The 13,720-nt window shown below is 36.0% G+C and overlaps 1 protein-coding gene across 9 annotated transcripts in view; it reads left to right on the forward strand.

The window, feature by feature from the left end:
• The window catches only part of ANKS1B (ankyrin repeat and sterile alpha motif domain containing 1B), a 407,265-nt gene that overhangs the window by 68,025 nt on the left and 325,520 nt on the right, over positions 1 to 13,720 (forward strand). For all 9 annotated transcript variants that reach the window (XM_063154820.1, XM_063154817.1, XM_063154828.1 and 6 more), the window contains exons 6-8: positions 473 to 574; positions 8,759 to 8,869; positions 11,869 to 12,044. In XM_063154820.1, coding sequence (XP_063010890.1) covers positions 473 to 574; positions 8,759 to 8,869; positions 11,869 to 12,044 — 389 coding nt within the window. The remainder of the gene's footprint in view (positions 1 to 472; positions 575 to 8,758; positions 8,870 to 11,868; positions 12,045 to 13,720) is intronic.

The raw sequence follows: 13,720 nt of genomic DNA on the forward strand, positions 1-13,720 counted from the left end.
ATGAGTTTTGAAAATGTTGCCATGAAGTACAACTTTATTAACATATAGATAAACTTTTTCAGTCTTGCTCCCAAAACACATACTGGTACTCTGGACCAGAAAGTTCCACCAGAAAGTTCCCAATGAATTAAAGTAGTATGGAGAGAAATGTAGGAAAAACAATCAGAGAATTTATTGATTTTACAAAATATCCTTTTCAGCATGGTCGTTCTTTAGGAGCAATCTGTTAAAATAATCCCGAGTTTGGTTACTTTATATCCCTATGATATACAGAAACATAAAAACCATCCATGTCAGCAGGTGAATTTTAGGCTGCTTGAGCTTTAAACAGAAATGTATCCTCTACTTCAGCTGTAATGCAGTTGTAAAACCATTTGCTTTCAATTTGTCAGAAACTCAGTCTGATATAACACATTTATAATTCAAAGCATTTAGGGTTAAATATTCCACCACAGATCCATTTCTTTTTCAGGAATTGATACCAACATAAAGGACAGTTTGGGTAGAACAGTTTTGGATATACTTAAAGAGCATCCGTCTCAGCAGTCTCTCCAAATTGCAGCTCTACTTCAAGGTAAGGCATATTCAATTACACATTTGTTAGATACAATTGAGAAACATTATTGTGTACTGTGATTTCTAATCTTTAAATGTTTCATTACACCAAGGAACAGCCTTTTGATTTAAAAAGACCAGTTGAACAAAAATAAGTTGTCCAATATTTGAATTTCAGAGTAAACCTTTTCTTTTTTGCAGGCCACTGACATTACCATGGTGTGTCACTTATACTTAGTCTTTTAACTTTCTTCATTACACCATAACATATTGTAATATTTCAGTAGCAGTGCCATTAAATTGTAATGATAACCTACAATTGAAATGCTTGATTTGTAGCAACTAAATGACTGAAAGATGATGGCAATTTTTCAAACCATTTCATTATATTTTTTCATTTTCCTTAAATGAAAAAAAAATATAAACCAGGCAGTATTTCTTGTTATTGTAGGAGAAATAATAAGTTTTCTGTACACGCATTTGTTCTCATTCCCCATCGTACGTTCATGGTGTAAGGTTGATGGAAGTTCATTGTTTACGTCAATCTTCTACTCTAGAAGATGTTTGTAAAGTGATGAAACATGAACTACAACATTATTCAGTGTTAAACGCCATTTCTATGGAATTCTATGGAATTTGTTCCCTGTGTTTTCAGCTTAGCCTTTCATTAAGTGCATTTGAGAGAGGAGGTCCCTGCAGTGCTGCATCTTCATTTGTATTTATTATTCCCACCATTAAATAAGCCATTTTAATCAGTTCAGTGGTGGTTCTGCACCTGACAGGCTCCCTCATAACTGTATTTTCTAAGAACATTTCTTAGAGAAAATGAGGTCATGTAGCCATACTGTGCCATTTCTTTTCTGAATTACTTCCAAACTACATCAAAGAATTGACCAGGTTCCATAAAGTTTTCTAGTAAGATGAGGGACTGAAGATACAAGGCTCCTATAAGTATAGTGAAAATTTTGCAGGAGAGGTATTCCTGTAAGGAGCAGATTCATGTTAGAGCTGAACCAGTTAACAGATTGCCTTGAGGTCTCCCTCTCTCCCTTCTTCTATTTTCTTTTGCCTTTCCCCTCACTTTCCCCCTTCCTCCTCCTCTACTTCCACCTACACAGTTCCCTTACATATTCCCAACTTACATGACACTTCAAAGTGACTTGATTCAGTTCACAAACTGGTAGAATACAAAATATATATTTATGATGTATATAAAATAATGAAAAATAATATCAAAAATGTAGAGCTATACCTTCTATAGTTTTGATTAGCTTGCCTTCTGTGTGATTCAAGTCTCCGAGTTACCTCTGTCCCAGGTGACTGACAGTAATGTGAATTGAAAAGTGGGAAGGAAGAGATGTGTGGGGGACACAGGGCTTCCCCTGTCAACAGAAGGGAGTTTCTAATTTGAGTTAGACTTAAACTTCAGCCTTTAAGTCCTCACAGAGCTGCAGCATGAATGCAGTACCATGTAGAGGAAAAGAGTGTTAACGTCATCCTGGAACTTGTTCAGTGACAGGAAAACAGTCAGTCAGAGCTCCCACTTTCTTAGACATCCAAATCAATCATCCTTCAGGTACTGATTTAAGATGCATCATAAAATCCCATCACCAACTAAACTAATTTTAATTTTACTGCTTCTTTTTTGTTCCATTTTATCCCTATTGTAAAAACCTTGCAGTCTCTAACCCCACTGATGAATATTTTTTGCTCTGTGAGTAAAAAGCACCACACTCCCTCTCATGGGTTTCTCATATTGATGGATCAGTAGCTGCCCTCAGTCTTTACCACACACACACAGAAAAAGAAATCTATTAATTTCAATCAATTTTTTTTGCTTTGCCATGCAGTCTTTTTCAAAAGTATGCCTTGAAGTATAAAAATGACTGCTTAGTAGTTTCAGCTCTTATTAGTGTGATGAAACTGTCTTGTAATGAGCAGCTGTTTATTTTTGCTCTCTGCCTATAATCAGAAGTGATGTGCAAGAATGAAAAATAGTTACAAGATGCCATTCTGATTCCTAAGACAACCTGAGGAGCTCCTTCAGAACTCGCATATATTCTTTTGAGGAACTTACATATATTCTTTTTCATCAGCAAAATGTTCACTGAATCCTTATCCATCAAAGTATGAGCTGAAGTTGAAAAAATCAGGATTCAGTACTAGCACTACTGATGATGCAGTTGACCTACCCTCCTCTAAAAGACAGCTGACTATAGTCTTCACTAAAATGTGAAGAATAAATAGGATAAATACCTATTGTAGCTGAAAAATCAGTGAAGCACTAGAATTTTTGGAATCCTGAATGTACTATAATTGAGTTTGACTTCAGTGCATAATGAATTCCATGCTAAGAAAGGGCAATTACTGAGAGAGATTTCATGGCTTCCAGATACATTCCTGTTAAGGCTAATGTCTTCAAATGGTTGTCTAGAGCAGCTTACATGGCTCTTTCATGTAGACATATAGGAAATAGAAATTAAATTAATGATGTCAGAAAATTACTGGCCAATTTTTTTAAGTTTCTTGCTAATGTTGTGCTTTATGCAGACAAAGTGGGATTGATTTGTTCTTTCACCTTGTTGCAAGGATAGACTACGATGTTATCACCAAGTATTGTCATTAATTTTTTCTGGTTCCCACTTGCACTGTTCTGAGTGTCACTTTACAGTTTATAGTATTAACATAGCATAGTATTTGTCCCTGCCATAAAACATTAGCTTTCAAAATATAAAACCAAGGCTAAAGGATGCATATGAACAGGCTGGCAGAAGTGGGCAAGGAAATTATGTGACTGGTATTACTGGTGGGCCTGTTATGCAGAGGAATAACAGAGTTGGAAGAAATGTTTAGAAAGAAAATCAGTTGGCTTTGGGGTTATTTATAAGAAACTCCTTGAAGGAGATAAATTTTTGTGTTTGGAAGCAGTTAATGGAGGTAGTAACACTAAATCCCATGAGCTGATACTAGAGCCAGTAGGGCTGATAGCCACCTGTGAATAAATGCCCTCCCAGAATTTAAGAATTGTGGAGTGAAATTGTTCTCCCTCTTTTAAAGAGTATTTAGACAACTACTTTTTACAGATCGTAGGTTTAAAGAAGCAAGGCCTTTGGCTTGTGAGGTTTTAGCAGTGATCCTAGCATTCTTGTGATCTTTATTTTACACCTTTTCTCCCTATCCTGAGAAAAGAGCAATGGAAGTTTCTGCAAAAGTTTTTTTATGTGTATGTGTGTTTGCAAAGTCTGCCGCCTTTTTTGAGGTGTTGGCACATTATCTGGTAGAAGGAAAATAAATTAAAAGATCATTTTAATGAGCAGCAGGAAAAAGGCCGAGTAAGCTATAGAGCTAATTTTTTTTAATGTCCTGTTAATTATAGTTTGAATTAATAGAAATGACAGTTCAGGTTTTACTTCTATGTTTTTTGTATATGTCACATCATTTTCTGTGTCTTCATCAGATCTGACTAGCATTGAACTCAAAATGCTTATTAGGGTTTAGATTCTTAATGTAGTAAGGAATAAATATGTAAGTACTATGTACTGGAAGAGCAGAGAACTAGGATACTGTGCCAAGCAAGGCCAAGCTACTGGATGCATTTCATGGGTGCAGTGAAACAAGAGCACTCAGTGCTGAAGCAGTTAACAGTACTGGCACTTAGGGCTTTTATAATTAGGCATTGGAGATAAAAGGGATTTTGCCAAGGCTAGTAGGCCTAAAATTAAACCAACCAGCTGTGTTTTAGTTTCAGCACATGTGAACGTGACGCAGGTGCGAGCTGCACTGTCTTTCAACTCTTTCTGCACAGCCCACTATGCTGTCTATTAGAATCTTGCTCTTTTACTATTTCTGGAAGCAGAATTCTCGTTATTATGAAACAAGATAGTAGATAAACAGATGAAAAATGGCATGAGCCCCAGTAAACTCTGCTGCACAGACAGTATGGAGGGAGATGCGGTGGAAAATGCATTTCTCTATTCTGCTGAAGCTGCTCAGGAACCTAACATTGTACCTGTTACCAAATTATTCATAAATGGAAATTACATAAGCAACTGCAGAACCATAACTCCCTTCTATTCTTCTCTGCCTAAATAGCTTTGGTGACATTAGCACTGGCTTTTTTGTTTTGTTGTTTTGTTTTTGTTTTTTTTTTTTTAATGTATTCTCACCCTCTCCTCTTTCTGTGGACAAGCAGATCTTCCATTCTGTTGAGTGCGGGATGCCAGCCTCAGTCAAGGCTGGAAGAATGGGATAGATTTTCAATCAAGAATTTAATTAAAGCTGCATGGGATGAAAATAATTGAGGTCTCAATTCCTCTTCATTGTTTTGGTTTTGTTTTTATCTTCTGTTTTGTTTATGGGTTCATTTTGTTTTGTTTTTCTGGGGCCTTTTCAACTTCTGTAGGCCCTTGTGCAAAGGCTGTAGAGCATTGACTGCATTCATGAATTAATTTAACTGCTGTTGTTGTGACTTAAAGTTTAGCTGCAGCCTTACCTATCTCACAATCGTAGGAGTACTTCAGTGCCTGTTTCTGTTATCTTCCCTGAACACATGCACAAAAACATCTATTGATTTCGGCTTTCTCTGGGATTCAGTTTACCATTTAGAGATTGTCCTCTGAAATTTAGGAGACTGAGGTGAACCAGCCTTCATCTCAGCTTGTCTGTCACCTTAGCACACCTGACCGTGGTAGTTCCCAGTCAGGTTCCTGCTACTGCAGCTGCTTTAAAGAGAAAAGGAATTGGGTCACAAAGCCTTGGAGGGTTCCTTCCCATGGGGGCAAGTGAACTGTTTTGGGAGGAGCTTTTTGAGAGTTTCCTGGCTGGGCCAGCACTCGATAGAGCTGCAGAATCCCCTGACAGGTTCTGGAAGATCTTAGGGCGGAGGGTTTCTTTGAAGATTGCTGCCCTTCAGGAAGGTGTGAAGGAGGTATAAGCACCCCTCTGCAGGGATATTGGCTATGGAGGCAACTGGTTTCTGTAAGTTTTATTTCTCTGATCTAGTTACTTGGAGAGTCTTCTGCTTAAAAAGGTGAGTGTTCATATTTATATTCTGGTCAAATTTGGCCTTTTTGTTTTTTTTTAGAGGTTTTAATGAGCGTTTTGGTCTTCCTAGGGAAAAATTGTTCTAGAAAGGATTCTATATGAATCTACCACATGGCATGGCTGAAGTAGGGTATATAAAAAAAAGAAACCAGCTTATACTTAATTTAAAGGAAAATAAGGATTAAAATTGGTTTTTATTTATCATTAAAATAAAAAGTTTTCCAAGGTGAATATAACCATTACTCTAACAGCCAAGGTTTGTAAACAAAGCAGAGCTCCTAACCCTACCATCTGAGTGAGAAATTAGGATCTAAGAGGAGCTGAAGTTTAAGCAAGTTGTGCTTTTATATTCCTTGGAAGTTCAGGAGCAGCTCTAGCTGAGCTGGGCCATGCTCTCTTCATGCTTGAGAGGCAGCTGTGTTTCTCTGCTTATATGTTCAGTCTTTTCCATCTCTTTGGCTTTGGCCTAACTGGTATTACAGAAACTAAGAAAGCTGGAGTTCCAACTGTTTGAACTTCCCAGAGCTTGTTCCCTGCTTGAGTTATGTTCCCCACTCTTCTTATTTCCACTGCTGTGTGACCACTTGTATGGTATTACTTTTTGTGCACAGCACCCAATTTAGGTTGAGCGGGGCTTTGACAAAATCTGGTAACTACAGAAAGCCATCCTACTAAACTGATCTAGTTTATTCAACTCTTGGTATCAAGAGCTGCAGTAGTCCTCACTTTACACTGAGCTGAAAGGTGAAGAGGTTAACTGGTCCATTCTTCCCATAATGAATTTGACAGGTTGTGTCCTAAACAGCCTTTACTGTCCCCTATGGTAGGAATGATGAGTTTTCCTCTAAAATTGTGTAAAACCACAGATGGGGACACTGTTCTGGTCATGAAGTGGTATAAGTCACTAAGCTTAGCTTTGTTCTGAATTCTCTTTTGGCTTTGAGAAAAATGATCCACCCTGATCAGTCTCTCAAGCACCCAGCAGTGAGGATTTGAAGATGGATTCCTAGCCAGCTGCAGGTGATTAGAATGCAGCTGCTGGTAAAAGTATCCGGTGCTTTTGTGTGTTTTTTCTTTGGCTCTTGATACAGATCACCTGTTCTGTGTCTCTCTCTGACAGTATTATGAGTAAGTGTACATTTACCTAGACTATAAGCCTCTTTAAACTGAGGCCCTGTCTTTATGTTGTATGTATCTGGTAGAATTTTCAATAGTATAAACCAAGTTAGGAGTGGTAGTCCCACAAAAGCCCAAAGTCTCAAGGGTTGTGCACTGGTATGCAGCCAGACTATTGCAAACTTTTTGTGCCATAGCTTGTGACAGCCAGCTGTAAAGATTTCCTGGAAGGAACTCTGTGGTTTTTAAAGTAAGTATTTAAGACTTATGTTGAACTTGGGATTCCTCTTCAGGACTAGCCTCCAGGAAGTAATTGCATTGGTTTGGAAGCAAGGACTGACAAAGAGCAAAAATAGAGAATTACTTTAAAACCACAGACTTGTATGATTATGTGAGAACAAGGTTAGAGTTCTTTGCAATATCTCCTTTATTTCCTCTGCTAATTATAGCTGTAATAATCTAATAATTGTAATGCTCACCTGATAGAATTATGTTTCCTTTTGGACAGTTGCATAATTACCAAGCAAGCATTTTTCATTAATGAATTTTCTTTTTCTTTTAGTTTTCTTTGGATATGGATTCCTTTTTATCCTATCCCCATCTTGCACATTAACTTGACAAATACTGTCTCTGACAGAGCTGGAAAACATTCCAGAGCATTTTGTCATGGTGTTAGTTTTCTCATAGTCTCCTACAGTTCGTATTTGCTTTCAGACCCACACAAACACAAAATTTTCATATGATGAAATTTATGACAGCTAATGCCAGGGACCACTGCCAGTCATTAACCTTAATATATGGCACTTTCAAATCATATCATTTAAAAAAAATACCCCAACAATCTGCAAGGCATTTTGAAACTGCTTGCTGTTTTATGCCATTTCCAATTTCAATTTCTCAGATGTCTATTTTATCACAGATTGTATTTGGGTTTTGGGATTTGTTATTTAATCATGAGTAACAGCAATCTTAACAAGTGCATTTATAGACTGTAGAAATTAAATCAGGGAGATTTCACTTCGCAGAAACTCCTTAGTCCTTCAGTGTGATATTGATGAAAGACATTATTGTGCTTTGGTGCTCTGTGTGTTGCAACATATGCTATTATTGTTATCACAATGAAATTATTTAAAAAATTTAATAAACTCAAGAAAATGCAGATGCAGAATAACTCCCCAAATTGAGAACCAGTTACTCTGCTGGAAAAAAGAAAAGTGCCACTATTGCAGAAATTAACTTCTTATTTAGTATTGCACTGCAATTCATTAATGTTTTGGTCTTTCATTGAGGTAGCTTGTGGAGAAAAGCACATGAAAACAATGTAGATATTTATAAGAAAAGAACAGTAATGACATTGAAATTTAGCACATTCATTATTTCATGTTTTTCTGTTTTTATAAACATTGTTGTGAACATGGAGCAAGGGAAGTTTTAAGGAGAAAAAACAGAAGTTTCAGCACACTGCTTTTTAGACTGTTATTTTTAACTAAATTTTCAGGGGTGCTTTTTGTTTTTCCTCATGTCCTGTGTTATTGTATCTGTGCTGCAAGCAGAGTATTTGACTTTCTTATATCAATGTTTGTATGGATTTTGAACATCCTGAATATCTTGACAAAAAAAGTCTCCACAAACTTAGAATAAAAGTGTTTTTTAACTGTAATAATGTAAAAGAACAGTCATGTTGATGTTTCAAGGAGGCAAGAAAAACACAGGGATGGTCTCAACTGATGACCCTTACAATGAGATTTCTGTAGCTGTTTCCACAGACTGAAGTACTGGCCATTTTAGTGTTTTACAGTACTTTCAACAAATGACTGCCTGGCAGCAGTGTTTATGAATAATTATTACAGGGTTGTGATATTAATGTTTGTCAATGGCAATATTAATATTCATAATAATATTGTTATGAGTAATAATTATTACAGGATTTTAATATGAAAATTTGAAAAGTCTTTAATGAAAAATGAAGTAGAAAATATACTTTTGATTGAAATAAACCCACTTAATTCAGACTTTTAAGTGTATTTGTATCTTTAACTTGCAGAATATATGGAAACAGGAAATGCAAGCATTTCAGAGGAATGCCCACTGGAATGTGCAGAACATCAGTCTTGCGTTTTGTCTCCAGAAGTTCCTCCATCTCCAAAGGCTAAAAGTAAATACATGTACTCTGTGAATGCAAAAGCTGCACTGAATTTCTCTTTAATATTAGCATTCATACAAACTTACAAAGTAGAAAAAAATTTGAGAAAGTTATTGATATCATCTGGTTTTTTTTCCTACCATGAATCACTTATCTTGACTTACATACACTGTAATCCATGTCATATAGAAAAGCAAGGAACTGTGTTCTCAGAAAGGGCAGGTCACTAATGGGTTGCAATTTACTGCATTGTTTGATCTTAAATATTTTTGCTTTATCTGACCTTATCCATTGCATAATCAAGCAAAACAAAAATACTCAATATGTTGAAATACTCTGCAGGTATTGTTTGTATTTGGGTTAAAAATTGAGTTTACTTCATCCTCCCTAATGAGTGCATCTACCAATGGTTTCACATTTGGAAGCCTCTTTCAAAGGTCACAAATGTACTGCTCTTCCTTTTGTCTTCTAACACAGCTTTCATACACTGTAGCAGTCACTTGTGTGCATGTGCTTTCATTTTATGTTCTGATTTACCATTTCCTCACCATAGCCACTAAAACAGGGCATGTCCTGAGTGTGGTGTCTTTCATGAAAGTCATCCACCTGTAGAACCAAACCTGACTTCTATCTTCAGTAATCATCCAGAATGAATGTAATTGACTGCTGGCAAATAACTGAACCTGTCCTTGGTTTTGTTGTGTGAGTTATTTTGCTTAGTAGTGATTTTTTTTGTTTGTTGAGTTTTTTTGGTCTTTTTTTAACGTGTTTTTTTTTCTTTAACATGTTCACTGGGAGAGTTTTTATTCATGAGAGAATGAAGCTTCCTGATGCATGTCAGGTTATGATCTTCATGGTAATAGTGAACAAATGTTGTAGTTCCTATAATATTTCCCATTGGGGTGCTTAACACATATGTGGTATGTGAAGATAAATAGCTCCTTTGAGATTAGCAGGATTGTGAAGCCAACTGTGCAATAGAAATGTCTGTTCTGAAATTAAGCAGCAAATAATTTTAAAATATGTATTACTTTTTAAAATAATAAGGTTATGATCTCACATTCCTTATTTCCTCTTACAAGGTATAAATAATGTAAAACATCCTACCTGGCTTTTGCTTGTGTATTCTGTAATCTGATACTAAAGGAGAGAAATAGTACTTGATCGTGCTTCCCATCCATCTGTCTGCCATTCACTGACAATCTAATTTCAGATAATTTAAACCAACTTTGGAAGAGGGATAGCTGTATCAATTACCTTTCTGTGACTTGCATGAAAATAGGGAGCTGGATAGAGGCGAAAGGCCCTAATTAGTCCCTGCCCTGAAAGAAATAGGTAAAATCTGTCTCTTATGTATTCTGGCTGCAATCAGCCAGTCAACTAGTGCACTCTTACCCAGAGTCCAGTTTTGTCACACAGAACACATTCTTGCTTAGTAAGAAATACTGCAGGCCATATGTGGGAGAACGTGGGACTAGGGACATGAACGTAGTTCTGTAGGAAGCAGTAGTTCTTGTTCTTTTTAAAAAAATCATTGTATCATGATTTTGGAGTAGTTTTTAATATTTAGGCATTTTAGTTCCAATTTTTAGTTATAATATTAATCTGGAATAATCCCAATTTACTAATTAAAAAGCAGAATATAAATAAACCCAATTATAATTTTTCTTAATTTACAAGTTTTGTGCAAAGCTACCATTGACTAAGAGTAGAAAGATTAAATGCTTTTAATTCACCACTTCTAGTCTTGTCTCTGAAAATTTTGGTAATAACTGGCCATGGTTATACTTTAAATATATTTTTGAGTATTTGTGTTTACTTAGCATCGCAAACAGCAACTATGAAAAAAATGGAACAGAGTTCTAGACCAAGCAGATACAGTTTTATCAGTGGATTCTGTAGTTATGTGAATGCACTTAAGTCTGGTTTATGTATGCTGAGCTTAATATGCTCACTCTGTTTTTCCTTTTCAGCATTTTATTTCCAAAGATGGAGTAACATGGAAGCATCTGTTTTTTATCAAGTCTAGGCACTGCAGCTTTCACCTTATGACTGTTGTAAACCTAGTTTAAAAAAGGGGTTTCTTACTTGCTCCTGGAAACTCTTGGTGTTTTTCATTTTTCATTGCTATTACTAAAGGTAGCTGTGTAACACACACACAGTACATAATCAGAACCCAATGTGGTTGATCATAATGAGTAGCTTTTCAGTCTGTGGAGGCCTTGCTGCTATCTGTGGATTATTTGCAGAATGGTTAGCACTCAGTGTGTTTCTAGTACTTATTACGACTGCTATTTCCAATAGTGGTCCTCAGTATAGACACAGAAGGCCTATTGTCTTAGTGTTCTGGTAGATTTCTTTAGTTAAGAAATCAGAAAAATTAAGGAGAAAACATGAAACACGGTGCAGAACGCACTAAGTGTGGGTTTCTGACAGACTGCTGTAGGAGGGCATGTTTTAAGCATGTAGGGTTTGCCCAGTATATTCTTCCACTATTCCATTTAATCCTGGGAGAGTGAGCAAGAATTATTCATAAAGCATAGCTGCTTTGATGGGGGAGATATGCATTCTTAGTCACTCACAGTTTACAGAGCTTATGTAGTGTATTAATTAATTACAGCAGCAAACATGAATCCGATGCAGAGTATGGGGTATTGATTTTGTATGTTTGTAGAAACTTTCCTTCCCTGGATTAATTTTACATTCTTGGACAGTTGCTATTTCTATAAATTTTCAGGATTAGAAAACACAGAAAGGGTAAGTATATATTCATCCTAATTAAATGCAAGGTACAGGGCAATGCAGAAGTATGTAGATTGCCTCAAGCAAATTCCTAGCCTGGAACAAGATGCCATTATTTTTGAGCAGAGAATGGTGCATGAAGATCATTGTTTAGAAGATAAGGTATGGAAAATAATAGATGATAAAGTTTAAAGAATATGCATTTCCTTTTTAGGCATAAATTACCCTGGTATTCTAATAACTGACTAATGGTGTGTCTGTTTTTAAAGGTGAAGCTGTGACTGGAGAATTATCAAAGCTCTTAGATGAAATCAAATTGTGCCAAGAAAAGGAATACTCTTTTGAAGATCTGTCTCATACACTATCAGACCATTATCTGGAAAATTTTAGTAAAGTATCAGAGGAAGATCTTATGACCAGTGGAAGCCAAACCAAGCTTAATGTAGTAAGTAAGATGGGATACAAGGACAATGTATTCAGTTACATCTGATTTATTTATAGCACATTCAAGAAAGAAATAATAAAAGAGTGAGAATAGTGCAAGGTAACATAATAAAAAAAATATAACATGGCATCTTACAGATTTAGAATGTAATGTTCCCTTCATTTCTCAAAGGTATTGCTTAGCACACCTCAGAATGGCTTTTCATGTCACCACTAATTCAGGTTACTTGTTTTGAGCATGGCGAGTGCAAGGAAGGGTTTTTTTGTGAAATCAGTGGAGGTCAGTATGTTTAATACTGAATGCTAAATGTTAACAGAATCTGATCAGATATGCCACCAAAAGAACCAGCTAAACATCCTCAGTTATTTTTCTTCTACATTTTATTACTATATAGCTTTCATGGTGGCCTAATGGTATTGAAGATTGAATCTCTAATACAGATAATTGTGGTTGTGATACTTCAGTGATTTCCAGCTACAGTTGAAGATAACTTCATTGCTACTAATATTATGAATAAAGTAGTCTAGGATTCATTTTTTCTTTACTGTAACAAGGTTTTTTTTTAATTCTCTTCCTCATTAGGTTTCCTGGTTTTAGCTGGTTTAGACAAACTTAAATTGTGACACTAAATAAATGTGATTGCTCAGGGAATAAAGCAGAGAACAAAGGAAAACTGCTAAGTTCTAAATTTCAGTTAATGTTTTTCGTAAGTTAAGAAAAATTATGCTCTCTTGTGTGAGGAAAACCATGGCAAGTTAAAGACTTTCATGTTTTGGAGGATTTATTATGACATATGTAGACAAAATGAGATTTCCGAAGATGCGTAGCTACCCTGAAATGCAGTAGATACTTTTGAAAAGCCCTTCTAGATGTTTGAATGTTTAGATACATAACTCATATTGAACTGAATTTGAACAAGATACTAATCCCATTTAATCATTTTTAGACGCTTGTCTAGTGTCTCTCTGAATTTAGGTGCTAACTGCTATTTAAATCTTCTCAGCTGCTGTTTTGCAGAAAATGTATTCCATATAAATCTGTCTGCTCAGGCCTAAATGAAGTACAATATGAATAGAAAGTATTCAGACACTAAATCTGTAATTTCTGCGACAGGGAAATATAAAGGTAAATTAGGCAATATATTTTCTAGATATTTCATATATTTTGAATTGAACTAGATGTGGAAACAAATCTTTGAAATTGGAGACTGTTTGAAGCATTTTATGGTGCTTTCCTGCTGGGGCATCCAGCTTTTCTTTTAGAGAAAACTGTAGTCAAGATGATGGCTGTGCACTCCCAACATGAAGTTAGCATGGAGGGCAGAATATGTTTCCCCCTGCAGTAAACCCAGCTATACAGATCCGTATGGAGAGGACTCTGCTGTGATATGAGATTTTCCTGTTTGTTCTAAAGCAGCCATTTCATTTTTAATGTATTTTAGGGTTATTCAGTCTGTTCAGATGCTACCTGGCTACCTTGCATTAAAAAAATGGAAGTTGCTTCCATTTTTGATACACCTTTTAATTTTGGGCAGGTACTGCCTTCCCTTTGTGTTTAGGCTCCCTGGGTGATATGAAAATCAACATGCTCTGTAAGGGGCCATGAAAGAGTAATTGGGAAGAAGCACTAAAGTGAAGAGATATGTGTACCTCTGAAAATGATTGCAAAGGTTAATG

This window comes from Melospiza melodia, chromosome 4 (genome assembly GCF_035770615.1).
Source record: "Melospiza melodia melodia isolate bMelMel2 chromosome 4, bMelMel2.pri, whole genome shotgun sequence".
In the NCBI taxonomy this organism is placed as follows: Eukaryota; Metazoa; Chordata; class Aves; order Passeriformes; family Passerellidae; genus Melospiza; species Melospiza melodia.